The sequence below is a fragment of the Myotis nattereri genome, assembly GCF_964212035.1.
Source record: "Myotis nattereri genome assembly, chromosome: 2".
Lineage (NCBI taxonomy): Eukaryota > Metazoa > Chordata > Mammalia > Chiroptera > Vespertilionidae > Myotis > Myotis nattereri.
Window position 1 is genome coordinate 137,387,565 of NC_138076.1, and position 20,880 is coordinate 137,408,444.

Consider the following 20,880-nt stretch of genomic DNA (forward strand, 5'->3'; position numbering starts at 1 on the left):
ATCCTGCCTGTTTCCCATATATAAAAATGGGGCAGAATTTAACTTTAATGTTTAACTAATGTAGATGTTGTTAGGCTGATATTTCCAACTTTTTTTTTTAAAAAAAGACTATGCCCAACATCATGTTTATTCTTCTACAAGTTATAAAGACGGATATTCTTTAAGAAATAACTTATAATAGACAGGCACGTGAAAATGTGAACTTAAAATAGTTATCAACTTTTAACTTTCTCAATATTACTATTCCTGTTTAGGTGAATGCTCTGTTTTTTACATCATTAAATGTGTACAATAAAGGTTCCTAACTTTCAAACATGGGGACAGAGTTTATACAAATTCAAAAGTAAATAATGGGTTTGAAGACTGTTATGGTACTATATTGCTTAGGATATAAGCCATCATCTGTTTGCCATAAAAGTTTCCTGCAAGTAGGAAATGTTTGGGAGTTACTGTCAATCAGTAAACTGGAAAATAAAGCGATAATGTCATATTTCTCAATGAAGGGAAAACGAAGCATATGTGCATGCCTCCAGTAAAGATTTCCAAGACTAATTAAAGTACATAATCCTCCTTGGGTAGAAAATAATTCATTCCATCCTCGAGATCTGAGGGCTGTATTGCTCTCAATGCTAGCCTAAAGAAAAACTGTATCAAAAAGGAGATATTAAAGTAGAGAAAATTAACTAAATATAAGTGAGAAATTATAAATTCTAAATAAAAATATCTTTCTTCATAAGAAAACTCATGAGTAAACATATATGTCCATGCATTTAAGGTTTGTTTTTAAGTAGAGTGAGTAGAAATGAATTTTAAAAATCCTTTAGTCTTTCATCATCTTCACATGGACAATTTCTCAAATAGTTTTTCTTCATTTCCAGTATCATTTTAATTATTATCTCATCATGGATAAACATACATCAATGCATATTATGGGTTTATATATTATTGCAGGTCTGATTTGCTGAGAGTTTGATAGCATGATTGTGGTTACAAGTAAACAGTTGGAACAGAAAAAATTTATGATTATGAAAATTTAATGAATAGTATAACCATTTGGGAAAAGACAGTTGAACACTGTTAAGGAAAAGGCAAAACCACCATTGGTTTCTGGAATTGTAATGGAAAACACACTATATATTTAAGAGAAATAATTTGTCTCACAGGAAAAATAAATTAATATACGTTGAGGATTTTTATTGATTTGTTTTAGTGGGCTTTATTAGGATTCATATATAAATAACCAGTGAAAATTGCAATTGCAATAAAAAGATAAACTGTAGTACAAGTATAGATCTCATGGGGAAGATCCAGCTACTTACTATATTATTAAGTAGATAAGGAGAGAGTAACTCAGATTGGAAAAAAAAATGTAATTGATAGCAGTAGCAGTAATGCTCTACATCTCTCCATTCTAGAACTTGCTGAAATCTAAATATCACACTGTCAAAAACACAGCTGATTATTTCTACAGGTGTTTTAAGGGTCTATTTTTTTGTTATGAATTGTTGCAAGTAGTTGATTTATAATTTGGTAAGTTGTTCTAACAAATATTTTCAAATTGCTTTTCTCTTTAAAATTCAACATTCCTAAGCTGAGCAACTTACTTTTCAAATGAGTGCTATATTGTCATCAAGTGACCACTTAAAACTCTTGTCACAAAACCTCTAATGGCACCACATCTGCCCTCTTTAACTTGCCATTTACTCTTTAAAAGCGCAATGTGCACATCCTGTAAAGCTGCATTTCTGGGAGTTATTTCAGTAGAGATCATTTTAAGAGATGAAAACAACATAGGAATAATAAGGGTTAGCTAAACGTAAGTGTCCTTTTCTTAAATTGAGTACTCTAGTTTTAATTCTTTTAAGATACATTTTTATTGGTTTCAGAGAGGAAGGGAAAAGGAAAGATAGAAACATTAATAATGAGAGAGAAACATTGACCGGCTGCCTCCTGCATGCCCCTTACTAGGGATTGAGCCTGAAACCTGGACATGTGCACCGACCAAGAATCAAACCTTGACCTCCTGGTTCATGGGTCAACACTCAACCACTCAGCCACACTGGCTTGGCATCGAGTTTTAAGTTTTGATGGAACCACACTTGCAGGTCCAGGATCACATAAAACCACACTTGCAGGTCCAGGATCACATAAAACTATACCACTGTAGGCATGTGCTGTCACTTGATATCTAAACAAATACAGTCGATTATAAGACAATGACTGAACAATTTTGTAGCACACACATTTCTTTCCCTCTTAAAGTTGTCACTCTTTTCAGCTCTCTTCTAGACCTCATTAGCAAAAACAATGCTACAGCAATGTATTTAATCTAATTCTTCTCAAGTGATAAAGAGAAGCTCTTGATTATGACATGATCTAGTGATAAGAAGTGTAGCATTATAACAACCCAGTCTGGGAGAATAGTGTCATCAAGGATGAAAAAAACTTTCCTTCACCAAGGGAGACAGGCTCCTCTAAACTATCATTTTGATGAGGCCTCATCCTTGGGCCTTGTCTGAGGCCTGCCTAACCCAGCTGCAGCAAAGACTCTGCTAAGTCAATTTAGTGAGAACACACCACTCCCCCACCTCTTGATATCTGATCAAATTCCCACCCCCTTTGCTAACTGGCTATAAATCCCCAGCTGTCTGTGCTGTATTTTAGGTGGAACCCAATCTCCCCTCTTGCGGTATTCTTGACGCCTATCAAAATAGCCCTAAATAAAATCTTCCTTACCACTTAAAAAAGTTTCAGATTTTTTTTTTTTTTTATTAAGAAGGGCATAGAACTTTTAAGAGAAATTAATCTAGCAATTTATTAATTTCCCAGGATCTGTCTAACTTTTACTAGTCTTTAGGGTAAAGTACAATATAATTTTATCTGTTATTATAAACTAGGGGCCCGGTGCATGAAATTCGTGCACTGGGTGTGTGTGTGTGGGGGGGGGGGGGGAGGAGAGTGTCCCTCAGCCCAGCCTGCCCCCTTTCACATACTGGGAGCCCTCAGGCGTTGACCCCCATCACCCTCCGATCACCTGATCGGCCCCTGCCCAGGCCTGATGCCTCCGCCAGAGGTGTCAGGCTTGGACAGGGGACCCCCATCTCCCCCCGATCACTGGCTCTGGCCCCCGCCCAGGCCTGAGGCCTCTGGCCCAGGAATCATGCCTGGGCAGGGGACCCCCATCTCCCTCTGATCGCTTGCTCCACCCCCCGCCCAAGCCTGACGCCTCTGACCCAGGCTTCAGGCCTGGGCAAGGGGACCATCATATCCCCCCAATCCCCAGCTCCGCCCCCCACCCAGGCCTGATGCCTCGGCCAGAGGAGTTGACCCTCATCACCCTCCGATCACCAATCACCGGATCGGCCCCTTGACCAGGCCTGAGGCCTCCGGCAGAGGTGTCAGGCCTGGGCAGGGCACCCCCAGCTCCCCGCGGTTGCAGGCTCTGCCCCTGCCCAGGCCTAACGCCTCTGGCCTAGGCGTCCGGCCTGGGCAGCGGGGACCTGCAGTGGCAGGGGGGGGCGCCGCGATCGTGGGCTTCGCTTTAGGCCCAGGCAAGGGACCCCTAGCTCCTGGGACTGCCAGCTTCGACCGTGCCCAGCTCCCATCGCTGGCTCCACCCCTACTTCCTGCTATCACTGGCCAGGGCGGCAAAGGCGCCTGATTCTCCGATCATGGCTGGGGGGCAGGGCAAAGGCGGCCCCAGGGCCGCCTTTGCCCTGCCCCCCAGCTCTTAGCTCCCCCCTGGGTTTCCGATCACTGTCAGTGGCAGGGGGCTTCTTCCTGCTTTCCCTTTCGCCTCCCTGCATTGTGCCTACATATGCAAATTAGCCGCCATCTTGTTGGCAGTTAACTGCCAATCTTAGTTGGCAGTTAATTTGCATATAGCCCTGATTAGCCAATGAAAACGGTATCGCTGTACGCCAATTACCATTTTTCTCTTTTATTAGTGTAGATGACGGTTTGGACAGAAAATGAGAGTTAGGAATAGAAGAAAGGTGGGGGGGGGGGAAAGCAGATTTTTTACAGGAAGGTTATAAGAGGGAGGGAATAAAGATTTACACACAAACACAACTTTTCGTTAATGTTGCAGTGTGTACTTAGAAAAACACAGCCCCATATGCCAACTGAGGATCAGCAACATACATGTGTACAAGTATAACAGAAATGGGGCAGGCCAGCTGTGAAGAGGACCAAAGGGGATTTTGAAGAAGGTGGTGAATGGAAGTGGGGGATGAGCCATCTTTCCCATGGTGGCAGCTCCCGTCCACCCTAGCTGATACTTCCAGGTAGCCAGTGTTTTAGATTGGCTGAGTTTTCAAAGTGACCAGGAATCCACCTTCTCTGGAGGAAAAAGAACTAAATGTAATTTTAGTGTGTGGTCCCACAATTCAAACAATTATAGCAATAAATTCTGCAAAGGATACCCCCACAAAGAAATGTGAGTAAAAATAAATATACTTGGAATCAGAGAACATAATGAAGTGGAATTTCCCAAAGGTTTTGATGGTTCACAACCTAAAGTACTCAAGCTGATTTTCTTTATCCTCAAGAGCCACTTGAGTTCCTGCCCAGGCCTCGCATCTCCCCATTCTTTTTTGGTTATGAATCTAAAACACACACCATTCATTCACAGATTTTGAAAAAAATAATGTTTAAAAACGACTGCTTGTGGATCATGATGAATATCAATACCCCAAGGATAGAGAAACTGTAAATTCAGCTGAATTCAGCCCAACTATCTGATCCCAGTCTAGGCGACAAGCAGCCCAACCAACAGTTAGTGAAGAAGTGGTCTGTACTAACCATCTTAGTCTTCTAAGCATGAAGACTTACACAAGATGATAAACAGAATTAGAACAGTAAGCACTTTAGAAATACATTTTTTCTGGTTTATCCAACATTTTCAAAATAGAAATACAATACAAAGCAACTACCATGGAAGCAGAGAGAAGTGAATGTACCAAAAATTTGGCTTTGGAACTTGTTAGAAGAAAAGAGCAGCAACATCTAAATAGTTTTGGGGGAAAGGCCTACAGTAGAAAGGAAATTGAAGACAGAGATGGGTGTGATGAGACTAAAATGGATCCTGACATAACTGAAACTCTCAGGGAAGTGAGCATCTGTCTTGCTGAAACTAGATGAGAAGAATTAGGTACTTGATTTCTACTGATGTGTGCAAAAATATACATAATATCAATGTGATGAAGCCTATTTATGAACTGAGAGTAAGGTTTGACTTTATTTGGGTATGTGTGAATAAACAACAGTCGTATTTCAATGATATCTTTGGGCCTTTTTAATAAAATCAGGTAAAAGTGGGGCAAATGAATGGCAATTTCTCTCTTGATTGAAGCCTATTATTTATTGTGGGTTTCTCAGCTTACCTCAGTTTGTTTTCTAATGGTAAAATATATAGATGTATTTGAAACTGAAATAACTAGTGATGGTGGGAAATATATGTGCAAATTTTAAAACACAGTTTACTCATAAAATCAATCTGGTGATTCTGGGATCCATATATCATTAATGTCTGAAAGTCAAATGACACATGGTATGTCATTTTCCCACATCACAGAAACTTGTGGCAAGTTTTGGAAGAGGCCATATGGTTCTTCCTCTATTTACGATAGAAATGTGGTTTAACTGCTTCCCAGACAAATTATTAGTAACCCTGTCATTTTTTCCCAACAAAATGAAAATCTCAGTAATTTCCCCACTCCCCCAATCCCTTTTAAGGTCAAATCTCAATCTGCCCTGCTTAATTTTATTTTCATGGTCTCTTGTTCTAATTAGGGTTGAGAAATATCTTTCCCATCAGAAACAACTATAACTTACAATATTTTCTCTCTTCCATCACAACAACCCAAATAATTAATTCTTATCCTTTCCCCCCAGATTCCAGTCATAGTGGTTATTTCTACTGCATAGCCATAATGCCACCACCATATATTTCCATAAAAAGAGTAGTCCAGCCCTAACCGGTTTGGCTCAGTGGATAGAGCGTAGGCCTGTGGACTAAAGGGTCCCAGGTTCGATTCCAGTCAAGGGCATGTACCTTGGTTGCGGGCACATCCTCAGTAGGGGGTGTGCAGGAGGCAGCTGATCGATGTTTCTCACTCATCGTTTCTAACTCTCTATCCCTCTCCCTTCCTCTCTGTAAAAAAATCAATAAAATATTTTTTTAAAAAAAGAGTAGTCCAAATTGAAAGTAATATATTGTAGAATATGTGAAATATCTCCTAACACAGCTGTACTCTCTTATAGCAAGCTCATTTCTTCGAATCCCATATTTCTCATGCTGAACTTTTGACATATAATCATTGTTAATGAGCCCAAATGGATAACATTGGCTTTGATTTTATAATAATGCTCTGAAATAATTTATGTTCTAAGTGCATTATATACATAAGATATAATGCCCTTATGTAATTTTCTACTGGATAATCTAATCATCAGAACACATTCCTCTTTACTTCATATACAATGGATGCACATGGGAGAACATTTAAAAAATATTATACATATTAGAAATATGAAGGGTTAATACAACATCTAACAAAAGTTGGAGAGCTGAATCAAAACCAGAAGTAACCCACCAGTGACTTCAGAACTTCACTTAGAATTATGACACAATGGCTAATGGCTTAATGCCATCCATATCTCACAAAAATGTATTTCTACTACCATTTATGTATCACACATAGATACTACAGGCCTATATCAAATATTACATGCACTGAGCCTCAACACATCTAGCTGTCCACAGGTTTTTGATGTTGTCAATTTTGCCCTATTGCCACAAAATCATCCAATAACCAAATAATGATGATAGAAGTAATTTACAACCTAAGCTTATGTCCCCTCCATTTCTAAATTGTGCTTTTTCCTTCTGTATCTTCATAGTCTACTTTTTCTTCTTCGGTCCCTGGGGAGTAAATGATCCTTTAAAAGCTTCAGTATTTCTTTTGCCTTCCTTTCTATTTGCACACATTTTTAATCTCATATCATATGTAGACACATACACACCCTAATACCTATCTTTTATATATACATATATTTAATATTTCTTTATACCCTGTCTCATTTACCTCCAAACTTATTCACAGAAAAACTTTATACTCTCTGCTCCCAATTCCCCATTTCCTTAAGGCCTTAATAACTCTGCCCATATCACTTGCATAAAACTGAACTTTTAAAGCTAGCTAACGTCTTATTCTCTGAAGTCAATGAACTTTCTCAATCACCTTTAGCAGCAGTGGAAATTGCTCACCAACATTATCTCTATGCCTTGCCATCGTCTCCTGTCTTCCTACATTACATTCAAATGTAGAGATTTCCCAAGGGTTTGAAATGAACTTTCTTCTCTCCTGTACATTGGCTCAGAGCCTCCATGACCTTATCCTCCTCTGTGGTACTATCTCTTTTCTATAAATGACTTCCACAGCATTATCCCTAACTGTGGCCTTTCCCCAAAATGCTCACTTGAAAGGCACACCCATAGAAAATTAGAACATCCTACCTCTCACTCAGAATCTGCTTGGTGAAAACATAACAATTCCTTCTTGAAATAAACACACCCCTCTATCGGCGCTATTTCCATTTAGGGTATCTCCGCCCCCCCCCACCACCCCCCCCCCCCGCAAGTTATCTAAATTCAAAATTTTAGAACAAGGCATTGGGCCAACTCATTTTCTTACTCACATTCTATCAAATAATCTGCTTATTGCCCCTGCATGATCTTTTCTATTCCAATGTGTTTCCAAACTTTAGAACCTATTATACCTTCTGCCTATGCCATTATAATGACCTTTTACTTGGTTTTCCCAAGGCTGCATTTCTCAATTCTACTTTCCCACATGCACCATATACAGGGTGGGGCAAAAGTAGGCTGTCAGTTGTTCATATGGAAAATAATGCAAAAATTATTAAGTAATAATACAAGAATAAACTCTGTTTCATGTACTCACAACTGTAAACCTACTTTTGCCCCACCCTGTATTCATTACATCATATAAATGGCTATCTTAAATTATCACTTTCATTATGCCACTCTGTTTAACACAATTCTGGAATACAAACTCCTAATTCTTAGTATGCTACTTATGACTTTCATTTGGTTCTATCATAATTTCCAGTTCTGTTTTTCCTGCCCCTTCCTCTCTGCCTCTCAAAGTTGGCAATATAAACCATATCTGCTTATTATTTCTTGGACATAGCTCATCCTTTCTGAGCTCAATCTCCTTGTTCATGTATATGCCTCAGCCTTCCAGAACTCTCTCTTTTCTCCTTCTTTTGCTAAAATCTTCACCTATAAAGATCCTGTCATTTCAAGATTCTCTAAGCTTCCCACCCATGGTCTATGCCTTCTAGGATCAATCAAGCTGAAAGTAATATCTCTCTTGTGCATTTCTCTAGTACCTAGTTTATATCCCACAGAAAGCACTTACTATATAGTATTATTAATTGCCCAGGTGTTTTCTCTTCCACTCTCTCCCCACATTACATAGTATATTTCTCAAGGTCAGGGTTAATTTTTCATAACTTTTTAATCCTACTGCATTTGGCATAGAATCTTGAACAAAGCTGGAACTTGATTTAAAAAAGAAGTCACATGAATTCAGACTAAAACAATTACATCTAGAAGAATAGAAGCTATATAAACCTCGTCATTAGGAATTACTCCTTTCTAACTCTAGAGTTTACTGAAGTGAGTGACTTTGTGCTATGCAAATTCTCCATTCTTTTTATTTAGAAATCCATATGTTAATGCAGAATTTGGCTTGAGTCCCACAGGAAGAACAAAACCATTTCATTTAAATGTTCCCTCTAGTCCTCAAGAGTCAGCATTTTTTGATATGCATAAGTGGGAGAGAAGTCAGAGGAACAGTGTTGTGTTTTCAAAGTAACTTCTACCGAAAGATCAATTTTCTTAAAGAAAATAACACTAAAAATAAAAAAAAAAACTCGAAATGGCTATTTTGGTAAAGAGTTTTCCCATTATAGAGATATATTTAAATATAATATAAGGTTTAATTTTACAGCACCCCCCAAAATCAAATAAATTTTTAATAGGGACATTTTTATAATAAATATATCTCTGTGTACTTCAGTAAATGGCAATGTATTGAGTATCCCTGTTGAAGAGACAATGTCAGAATCTAAAACTTAAAATTATATGTTTCTGCTAATTTAGATTTGTTTTATTATTTCAGATTTTGATCAATGGAATTCTTCTAAGTAAATTTTATAGAAAAATATGGCTTTTGTAGAATAGGAAAATTAAATAAATTCATTATGGGACACCCTGAAGAAATGAAATAGGTATTTTATTGAGAGAAATATATCCCAGAGATAACCAACAATCTTTTTAATAAGACAATAAGTGGTGTGCACAAGGATTACAGCCACGTATTTTACTTTGTATAATCATGATCTGACATGAGATTGCTAAAACATCCACAGAGACCCCACATACAGCTACTGATGGTTATAGTTGGACTTTTAAACAGTGGAAAGAAATGCTTTATGAAAAATAAGAGTAAGAGTAGATTATCGTGTAGACAACAAAAATAGAGGAGATAGTGAAACTATTTAAATGTGGAATGGGAATTGAGATCTGTTTTGTTATGTTATATACGCAGGCAACTAAAATTTATTAAGTTAAAGCATAGAAAACGACAATGCTTTTATGACAAAGTGAATAAACAGCTATGAGCAAGAGAAATGTTAGATGAATACCTTAATTTAGATCAGATGCTAACTGCTAATAAATCATTACATGGCTATTGTTTAAGTAGATCTCTTCATTTCAGAGGAAAAATGTACTGTATTTTATCAGTCTTGCCTTGGTGACATCTCACTTCCCTGGATTGCATACAGAAAACCAAAACACAATTCTTAAAACAGATATGGAAAGACCACATCTGTAGATCCATTGACTGTAACACCATTTACTTACTGTTAAGTATGAACTTTGTATTCTCTCCAAGTCCATAAAATAATTTATCATTACCAGATAAGGGAAGTATCATTTGAATAAAAGCATTTTTCAAGTGCAGTCTGTACCACATTTATGAAGTAACTTTTGAGAGTTTCTGAAAAAAATGGCTTTGAGTTGGAGATTAAATATTGATTTTATGATTTGGCTAGTCATTTAAAATAAATAATCTCATGAATCAGGCTTAAATCTGGGGTTCCTCAGCCTCTTTAATTTTTTAGGTCAGGTCAAATAGCTCAGATAGCTCTTTCCCACTAATCCACTATAATATGCTGAAGAAGATCTTTTGATCAACCACTTAACAAAAATAAAAGTGACACTCAAGTGACATACTCAGTGAGTAAAGGTTAAACTTAACATCATTTATTATGTACATTAAGAGCAATATATTAGGCAATGTAAAGAAAATAAAGAAAAAAAGCAAGAAAAGCAAAAAACCTGATTCCTGTCTTCAATTAAGTTATAGTAAGTTTAAGTCCTCAAATTTAACCCTTTTCTGAGAAATGCCACATAAAGATGCCCAACTCAGGCATTTACAAAGCTATGCCTTTAGCAAACCTCCCCCAGAACCTCCTAAGTCCCTTTACCTGCTCCACTTTTCTCCAAAGCCCTTATCACTGTCTGACATGCCATACTCATCTGCTTTTGCTCCATCGCCTCAGCCTAGGTTGTAAGCTCACAACAGGAAGGGACTCTTGTCAATTTTGCTCACTGCTGTGCATCCAGTGCCTGGAATAGTGCTTGGCACTTAACAGGTATTCAGTAAATATGAGAAGACCATTCTTACTTTGGTTTCCTAGACTTGTGGCCTGCATTTCCTCTCTAAGTGTAAGTGCATTTTTCTATCAAGCTTTCTCTTATGCACACAGTAGCCCAGGTTTCCATGTGACTCTACTTCTTAGGTGTGAGAGAGGGTGAATGTCTTCTGAGCTTCAGCAGAATGGGGATAAAGCAACTACTCGTGGGCTGTTGTGAGAAATGAATGAGGGAATTCATAGGAAGGACTTAGCACAATGTCTGACACATGAGACGTGTTCAATAAATGTTAGCTGTTATCATTCCTACCATTACAGCTATTAAATTATTATCTCCTGTTACAGCTCACCACGTCTTAAAAGTACCTCATGATTAATGAAACAAAGGACTTTTAGATTCAGGGCTAAGTTTGTATGTGGTTGAATCTCCTGAAAAAAACCTACTTCCTGGGCGGGTTGCTTTCAAGAAGCATTAAGCTTCTTGTTGTGCTCCCGCAGGGCTGTAGGCACCTCTCTCTAGGAATCGCCGCACTGTATTGCAATTAGCTGATTGTGTTCAGTCTTCTCTGCTACATCGTGCGGTCTTTTAGGGCGAGAAATCTTTGTAACCTATCACAAAGCGGGCATTCCATAGATGTTTGTTTGCCCAATAGATGAGTTACTGTACAGAAATGAGACGGATTTCATTTGTAGCCACATCACACATGCACTTTCATTACAAAATTACATTTCTCAATAGATGGTGTAGATCCAGGGAGCAGGATAGAGGTCTTAGTGTCAAATAGTGATGCAGAGAGCAGAGCGGAGTGTGTATGAGAATAAAAGTAATGGAATGGAATGCAGTGATGTGCTGTGAATAAAAAGTGCTCAGAAGACCAATACAAAACCCATTCTTATTTTCTCATAAGTGGTTCCTCTATTTCAATAGTAATGACCTAATTTATATCCATCTTACTTTATGGAAGTGTGACTACCCAGGGAAAAAGTCAAATAAAAACATACTTGATAAAGTTGAAAAGCGCAGTTATTAGAAATTAGGATCGTGGAATATGAAAAAGGCACACACCTATTTGACTATATGTAAGAATCAAAAAATACTTATGAGGTTCGAAAGTTCTTAGATATTTAACACCACAACAAACAAACTTTCAAGGAAACTAATTTTAAAAGTCTTCCAAATGCAATTATTTAGAAATGCTAACACCTGTATTTTGATGATAAAAATTTATAATGCTTTATGCAAGGTAGAAAATAGAAATCTGTACCTCTGGGAAAAGAAAGAAGGTTGAGATTGGTAAATTTTATTGTTGAATTAGCCATTTAGTTGGTATTCAGAATAAAGGATCAGAGAGAAAACCCAGTATCAAGAGGCATCTAGTCTATAACCATCTCATGCTGTGAGTCTGTCCTTGTAAGTAATGCTTCTCATCAGGAAAGTACTTACATTGGGCCTCAGCCTGGCTGCCAGATCATAATACTTCTCGGCTGCTTCATTGAGGCTGGCCTGCCTGTTAAAGAAAAAAAAAAAATCAAATTACATAATTTATTTTAAAATTGCAGATAAGTGAGCAGAATCATCATGCAGCAAAGTAATATTAACTTCTAAAAAATTACAATCACTCCAATCAAATAAGTTGCCTAAGTAGAAAAATGCCATGAAAAAATTAATGCATGGCCCTGGCTGGTTTGGCTCAGTGGATAGACTGTTGGCCCATGGACTGAATAGTCTTGGGTTCAATTCCAGTCAAGGGCATGTACGTCGATTGTAAGCTCAATCCCTGGCCCTGGTTGGGGTGAGTGCAAGAGGCAACCAATCAATGTGTCTCTCTCACTTTGATGTTTCTCTCTCTTTCTCTGTCTCTCCCCCTCCCTTTCACTGTGTCAGGTGAGGATTAACAACAACAAAAAATAAATGCATGAAATGTACTTGTCATTGTCTTTTAGGCATTGTAAATAGTATCTCAACACAGTCAATATTATTATTTCAAATTTGTAATTAGGGATTAGAAATGTTATTTTTGTTTCCCAAGCTAACCCAAATAATATGCTACAGAGATGGGATTCTTTAGCTTCAACATGATGTCCCAGAAAAAATCTTAATTTTTAAAATAAATTGTCAAAGTTAATCATGAGTTGCTTATTTTATAAAAATAGTGAATATTTGCAAGGTGTTGTGTGGTTTTTTTTTAAATCCTGTATCTATCTACAAAGCCACATTCTTTCCAATTTAGGAGGAAAACCTTCCACTGTATGTAGCCTAAGGAAAAAAAAATGCCAGCTTCTCTCTCTCTGTGGTCTTAGGCCACCAGCCTGGGCATATGACACAGCCTCAGCTAGCTGGATGTTCTTGTTTGGAAGGCTTTCATTTTTGAGTGAGTGACAGAAAGATGAAGGGATGGATAGAGCTCACTGACAATGGTGGAAGCCATGGGGCCATGTCCTCATTAGACTCTTTCGGTAAAGAATCGCTTTTGGATATCCTGAATCTTGATCTCTGGGGCTACCTTGTTTCCTCATACTATGTTTTCAGCCCATGTTGAATTCAGTAGTTCCCACAGCCTTCAGATTGCTAGAGTCAGTTTCTCTTTATTACTAACAAATACCGTGAGTGGCACAGTTGACTTCTACAAATAAGACACACACTGAATTTTATACATGTTTATGCATTGTCTAGTCTTACAATTCACAGCAAACCCCTACATTCAGCCATGTGGTTAGCAGAATAAATAAAATGCTGGCATCCTGAGGAAGCCCAGCCAATTAGCCATCAAAACAGTATGTTTTTGATCATGTCATGTTACTTCAGAAAACCCTCAAAGATGATAGATTGTAAGAGCTAGAAGCTCTTGCAGGCTGTGTTGTAATCTGGTGACCATATTTGAGGGATGCAAAAGAAGTGCTATAGAAAAATATCAATTCAACTTCAGATGATCAACTCCAACTACAATGTGAACACAGTAGTATAAATGGATTCTGGTCCTACAGTTACTAGTAAATGCAGTAGTGTTCTCTTGAGATTGTGATGTTAAGAAGCCCTTGAGATAAGAAGATGGCAGAGTCAGTAATAAAGAGGAGAAGCAAAAATTAACTTTCTCAATTACAAAACCACATTCAGGTTTTAAAAGAGAAGGCTAACTAGTCACACCTATAAAATTGAATTTGCACTTTGGTCAAGCCAAATAAAAACTATAAAGACATACCCCATGCAACCATATAAATTATAGAAATAACTGAAGATAACATGTCTCTGGAGAGAAAGACATACTTTTCTAATTTTTAAAGGAGAAATAATTAGAAACACTGCTATTTTTAATGGGGTTATAGAGAAAGTAAAAACCCTTGACCTAAGGCTCTACTGGACTCATGACATGTTACAACGTGCTGTTGCAATTTATAGTCTCATAAACGTTGAAGTTCAATTTCAATATGTCAAGAAAAGTACTTTATTCTAGTATGAAAGACTAAAATTTCCCTCACTAGGGTATTTAATGAAGGTTCCCTCTACTGACTTATAGAATCACTTTGGTTCAGATTCATTTGGAAATTTGAACCAGAATTCATTAGGTCATGCCCTGGAAGGGTTTTCTCCAGGGGAAAATAAAAGGCACGGAGGTAGGAAATTAGAGTAACTTAATACTACAAAGAAGTAATTTACTTTGAAGAAAAATCAACCCCGTATATGTTTAACATAGAAGGCATAGCTACCAATTATATTCATTTATGAACATTCAAATTCATGAGGTAGATAAGGATCAAAGGAGAAACTGAGAAACTCACTAGATGAAATGCCTTTAAAACAATAATCAACATAAGAAAAAAAAAGTTTTCCTCCCCCAAAATATTCTTATTAGTTTTTAAAGTCTTTATTGTCTTCAGTGGTTTAATTCCCAAAGGACATTACTTTAGAAGACTTCATTTAGAAGACTTAGTTTCTTAAGCTAGAAGTAAAATTGATGATATGCCAATGAAATAGAAAAAAGGTAGAATTTATTATGTTTGTCCTATAACTGAAAATTGATTTTTACTCTAGGACTTCTAATATTAAATGGTCTTCATTGACTACTAGTCAGCAGGCATTTATGACAACACATGGCAAACCAGAGGGAAAAGAGTATGTCAGTCCTATAAATGTACATTTATATCTGTTTCATCCTCTGGACAAGAGAACTCATGAGGAACTGTAAGGCCTACTTTATAGTGTAAGCTGTATTTCACACTCCCCTCTGCAACAAGTATCCTAGAAGGGCTTAAAACTGAATTGCAAAGATGACAGAATCATTACCCAACATTCGAAAACTGAGGAAATTAGAACTATTCTGCCAGTTGCTTAGAGGATCCTAAGGGCTCCTAATTATAGAGAACCTCACCCACTGGATTTTTAGAGAGTGATTTCAGGATGACTGGGATCAAAGTATTTAATTAAAGGTGATACAAAATTCTTTTCCTGGATAACAATAGCATTTCTTTCTTTACTATTTCTTTTCTGGAACAGAAAATTTCTAAAGTTGCTACTTATGTGTCATTTCTATTACAGGTTATTAAAACGAGGCTTAGAGAAGATGATGATTTTCCTAAGCTTATACAGGGGTAGGTGGTTGAGCTAGATGGGAGTCAAGGCCTCCACACTTAATGTCTGAACCACAAAAACATGCTGGTATCTTTATACACACCAAGATGTAGCACAATAATATGTGGTATATTGTTCGGTGGCAGATGACCAAGACCATTCCTACATCAAACAGTAAGAAAGGGGGAAAAAAATGCTTTTTTATTATTGTTTAAAACCCAGAACTTAAATGTAAGAGATGAGATTTAAAAAGGGGAGAATAGCTCTGCCTGGTATGGTTCAGTTGGTTGAGCATCATCCCGTGTACCAAAACGTTACTGATTTGATTCCCGATCGGGAGGCAATTTATCAATGTTTCTCTCTCTCATTGATGTTTTTCTTTCCCCCCTCTCCCTTCCTCTCTCTCTAAAAAAAAAATCAATAAAAACATATTTTTTAAAAAAGGAAATGGAAGAATATGGAGAACATTTGCAGTCTCAGGTTTTACTTCCTGCCTAACTCCATCTCCCGAACTGAGAGAAGTGAACCTCACCAGACCAAATTGAGCAGAGTACAGTTTTAAGAACAGAGTGAAATGTACTATTCTGTTTCGCCCCATGGTCCTCACCTTCTCCCCAAAACAGGGAAGGGTAAGAACTCAGGGTAAAAACAAAGAAATAGGGAAGAAGGAAACATAAGAACAATGCTGAGTGCTCCCTTTCTTACTACCAGACCTCCCCTCTTTTTTAGGGGGGAGGAGGGGTCTCATTTAAATAAAGAGGGAAACCATAAATTTCCTATATGTCCAAGTAGAAGACTCAGAAGGTGGGTAAAGGGAAAAGCAGTTAGCTTTGCCAAGAGATCTCCTACGCCAGATGTAGACAACCTTATGTGTTAGCCATAACACATTTCAAAAGTAAATGATGAGATTGTAAGAAAAATCACTTGTACCAAGAAGCTACACTGGGTCCAGATGAGTGACTATCCCTATCTAACATGCCACCCGAAGCATCAACAGTATGTCCCATATGTACAGAATAAGGAAGTAATCATTATGCCAACAACAACCTCAAATGGAGGCTTCTTTCTTATTTCCAACACTTGCCAAATCGCATATATAAGGCCCTCCCCCTTTTCACACTATATGTGATCTCTCAGGGCCAGGAGAGGTAAGGAAGTAAAAAAGCCCTAGATTGTTTTTGTAAATTGGGATATGAAGTAAATAATGAACCTTAAACCCTCCGCCCAATTCACTGGATTGAGCTGGTTATATTTTAAAAGTCTTTAGATTCAGTTTTTCTGCCATCAGTGAAAAAGTAGCCTCAGAGTGAAAACATATGGTAACAAAATTCACAAACAAATACTATTTCTGATTATTATAGAATTCCATTTTTGCACGTGGAACTATAAAACTTACATCTGTTAAAAATATAGAAATATAATTCATATATCTAATTCCCCTCTCCGGTGTTATTTAATGATAGGAAATTTTTTTTTTAGAACATAAGTTTATGGTCCAATATTCTTACAAGTAGAGATGTATAAGAGAAAATTTGGAATCAGTTATGTTATGAAACAGCAACTTAATATACCCTGTGAAATGTTTTAGGAAAATCTGATTAAAAGAATCACTTACAATTACCTACATTTTTATGTATTCCATGAGAATTATAAAATTAAAGCTTGCTAAATTTAAAATTACTTCCTTGAAATATAAAAAATAAAAACTCTAGTTGCATTGAGAAGACTCTCTTTAACTACAGTTATTACTAGTTGTGAATTATTAAATTTGAATTAAAAATCATTTAATGTATTTAATAACCACTGTAAGACTCATACAAAAGAATATTTTATTAAAGTCTTTGTGATTATTTTCAAGGGTAACTTATGAGCATTTTTTACTAGACAGCAGTTTGTTCCTATATCATGAACGTAGAATGAAACAGTAGCTGAGGTTTCCTGGGTTCTTGCCAACTGCTAACCTGACATTTAGCTTTAACTTACCCAGAGAAGCACTAAATTTTAATTCTAGTTGATAACTTGTACAGTAGAACTAGAAATAGAACTGAAATGAACGAGGACATAAAAATGTACGGGAAATCTTAAAATAGCAAAACCAGAGTCACACGTATATACAAACAGTGGAGCAGAAAAGATCTTTGTAACGAAACCCAGAATATGCTGTTTACGACCACCAAGCCTTCTTAAGTGAAAATTCTTCTCAGTCAAGACATCAAAAATGGCTTTATAACCTGTAGGTATCTGCCTCAGTGCTAAACATAAAAGACGGACAGGTACAGCAGAAACGTAGCAATTACCATGGCACTGAGGAAAAAACTTTGCTGATGGTAAGACTGACAAAAGGTTCCTCTGAGTCAGATATTTCTTGATGCCTCGTGAACATCTGAGCCCATTCTTCCATGGCCTCAAATATGTTAAGGCTCCTAAGAACAGGCTAAGCCTATATTAGAAAGATTACATAACGAAATATACTGAAAGATAAAAGGGAGGAAATATGTATTGGCAATTTCAAATGTAATATTCATATATAGTAAATTACTGCTTATATTCAAGATGTAATGATGGGGAGAAGGAGTTGGGAGGAGTGAAAAGAAGAAAGCCAAGATAGAACTTCCATACAGGGGTGGTCCAAGAACCAACTTCATAAGCATCACCTAGAACAGTGATGGCGAACTTATGACATGCGAACTCATTTTTTTGGTTGATTTTTCTTTGTTAAATGGCATTTAAATATATAAAATAAATATCAAAAATATAAGTCTTTGTTTTACTATGGTTGCAAATATAAAAACATTTCTATATGTGACACGGCACCAGAGTTAAGTTAGGGTTTTTCAAAATGCTGACACGCCGAGCTCAAAAGGTTTGCTATCACTGACCTACAACTTCTTAGAAGGGCAAAGCCTCAGGTACCACCCAAACATACTAAATCAGAGTGTGCATCTTAACAAGATCCCTAGGTGATCCGCATGCACATTAATGCAGGAGAGGCACTGGGTTAAATGATACCCACCTTCAATCGCAACTGCCACTCTTTGCTTTAAAAACCTTACAACCCTTTTCAACTTAGTTGAAATAAGCCCCTCTTGCCCAAAAGTTGGCAGTGAAGTACAGTTTAAAACTGGAACACCCAATGACTGCTCAAGAGGTCTTTGGTAGTTTGGGAGGTGTTAAAGGAGAAAGTATATGGCCTAGAGGGCCTTGGAGTTATATATATTTCCAACAGCTCCCCCAACCCCCACAAACCCCACACACACTCCCGATCTCCTTTGACAAAAGGATCTGATTTCATTCCTTTCTCACTGAAGAAATTTCAATTTTATGTCACTTGCAGTGAAATGTATTTGAAATTAGTATATTTTAATTTTATATTTTAATATAATTAATTCTATAAGAGTGTATTATTTGAGTATGGAAATGGAAAGATAATTCCTTGTCATACATTTACTCTGCTCACTAGAAATTATGGCAATAATGGGAGTCAGGTGGGGCAGTGCAGTTTTGCTCTTCTTCCTACCTCAGGGAGAGGTGATGACCTGGGCCTGTAGGCCTGGAACAAAGGTATGTGCACACTTATCTCAGCTGTGTGTCCTCTGTCCGACTCTACACCATGACGGTATTTCTAAAAGCTTAATATCCCTTTGAGAGTAAAATCTTGGAGCTCTCTCTTCTATGTCTATAAATCTATTTTCTAAAATTTATCATAAAGAAATAATGGGAGGATCTTGCTATTTAGGATTTAAAAATATTGGGAGGATCTTGCTATTTAGGATTTATACACAGCTGATAACCTGCTACTCTCGATAAATCCTTTCTCCATTAATAAATTTGAGAAGCACAGCTTCTAGTCAGTCACCCAGTTATAAAGACAGGAGAAAACCAAAGGGACACAAGAAGTCAGCATTATACTCAGTCCGAGTACACTAAGTTTACATCCCAGCTTTACCAACTATGGGAAATGCCAGCTCTCTTGGAGCCTCAGTATCTTCATCTGTAAAACGAGAATATTATTGTCCACTTTACATATGTGGAATTATAACTTGTCAGATATAAATGCAAAATATGGTGACAGGCAGAAAGGAGATATTTTAATGAATGCTACTTTTGTTCTTTCCTTTCTCTGTAGGTAGATTAAAAGCAAGTAAACAAATAAGGATATGAGGACACATTTGTAATACCTTAACTAATAAAGAATTAAAAAAAAAGAAAAAAAATCAAACAAATGGTAAAAAACAAAAAAACAAATAAGGATAAAAAATAACTTTCCACCAGAGCCCAGAACTGCTGTAAATTAGGTAAAGTTTTTAGTGCCTCTAGATTTCCTCTCAGTTATCAAATACCTTTGTGCTCTTTCTAGCTTCCAGTTCTGGGAAATACTGAATCAATCCATTCATACAAAATGCTTCTAATGGAATAATTGATTCAATACTTTTCTCTCACAACTCTAGAGACATAAAACTCTACTGAGTTTTAGCATTTTAAATTCCTTTGATATTTTCCTTTGATGATAAGCAATCTGCTTTTTATAATGCTCTCATCTGGAAGCATCCAGCACTTTTTCCATTTTATTTGAAGTACTAAAAATGTCAACAAGTATAGTCAACACTCATTATGTGAGGCCACTCAACATCTGTGATCACCCTCCCTATAAATATGTTGGGTAATGAGGCACAATGTGGATCCCACCTTCCCAAGCAAGACAGAAGCTAGAAATACCCTCACCTTCCCACTTTCTTCAAGCCAAGGTTCCAGCACATAACTCAGGTTCCACCAGTCAGAAGCAACCTCAAGAGAATGGAAGCAGGAAGCAAGCATAATGGGGAAGGAGCTGCACTCAGGAGAATCATCTTTTAATGAATGGGGCACTCCCTCTGCGAGGTTCCTTGTGGGTGATGGTGGCAGAGCTCTGGACTACCAACCTGCTCAGCCCCAGAGAAAGCAAGGCGGTTGCCTATGTCTGGCTGAGTAGATCATTCTCAATGCCTATGAGAGAGTTTTGGGCTGTAGAATACTCTTTAATAAGAGTATTTATTCCTGGCAAGAATGAATTCTTTAGTTTGCAACAAAAACCATGACCCATACATAAAGGCAAGTTTAGGTACAGATCTATTTTCATTAATTTTGCTTTCAATATGATGATTGAAGGCCTTCATCCTCTCTTAGAAATTTTCTCTATTTGTTGAAAATTGCTTATCTGCTCTATGCTCTTCTTTGGAAATGTTCTATTTACATATACAAAATAAGTGCAAATGTAAATTTATATATAAATATGTAAATTTAATTATATATACATAATATATACAGATAATAAAACTATATAGCAATACTACATACATACTATGTATATACTATATATAAATGTGTATAACTATATATGGATACCTGTACACTATAAATAATTAGGGAAACATATACAATTATGAATGCGCATGGTGTTCTCAACCTATCCTCTAATCTTTTATTCTTTCAGTTATGATTTTCATTTCTTTAGTATTTTCCATCAATTTCTTGGAAAATACTTCTATTTAAATTATCAGTCAAATAGCTGTACCTTGCCTCCA

General features: G+C 37.0%; 1 protein-coding gene across 1 annotated transcript in view; it reads right to left on the minus strand.

Moving 5' to 3' along the window:
- The window catches only part of TMTC2 (transmembrane O-mannosyltransferase targeting cadherins 2), a 403,304-nt gene that overhangs the window by 36,169 nt on the left and 346,255 nt on the right, over nt 1-20,880 (minus strand). Inside the window, exon 11 of the mRNA XM_081084170.1 lies at nt 12,197-12,260. Coding sequence (XP_080940296.1) covers nt 12,197-12,260 — 64 coding nt within the window. The remainder of the gene's footprint in view (nt 1-12,196; nt 12,261-20,880) is intronic.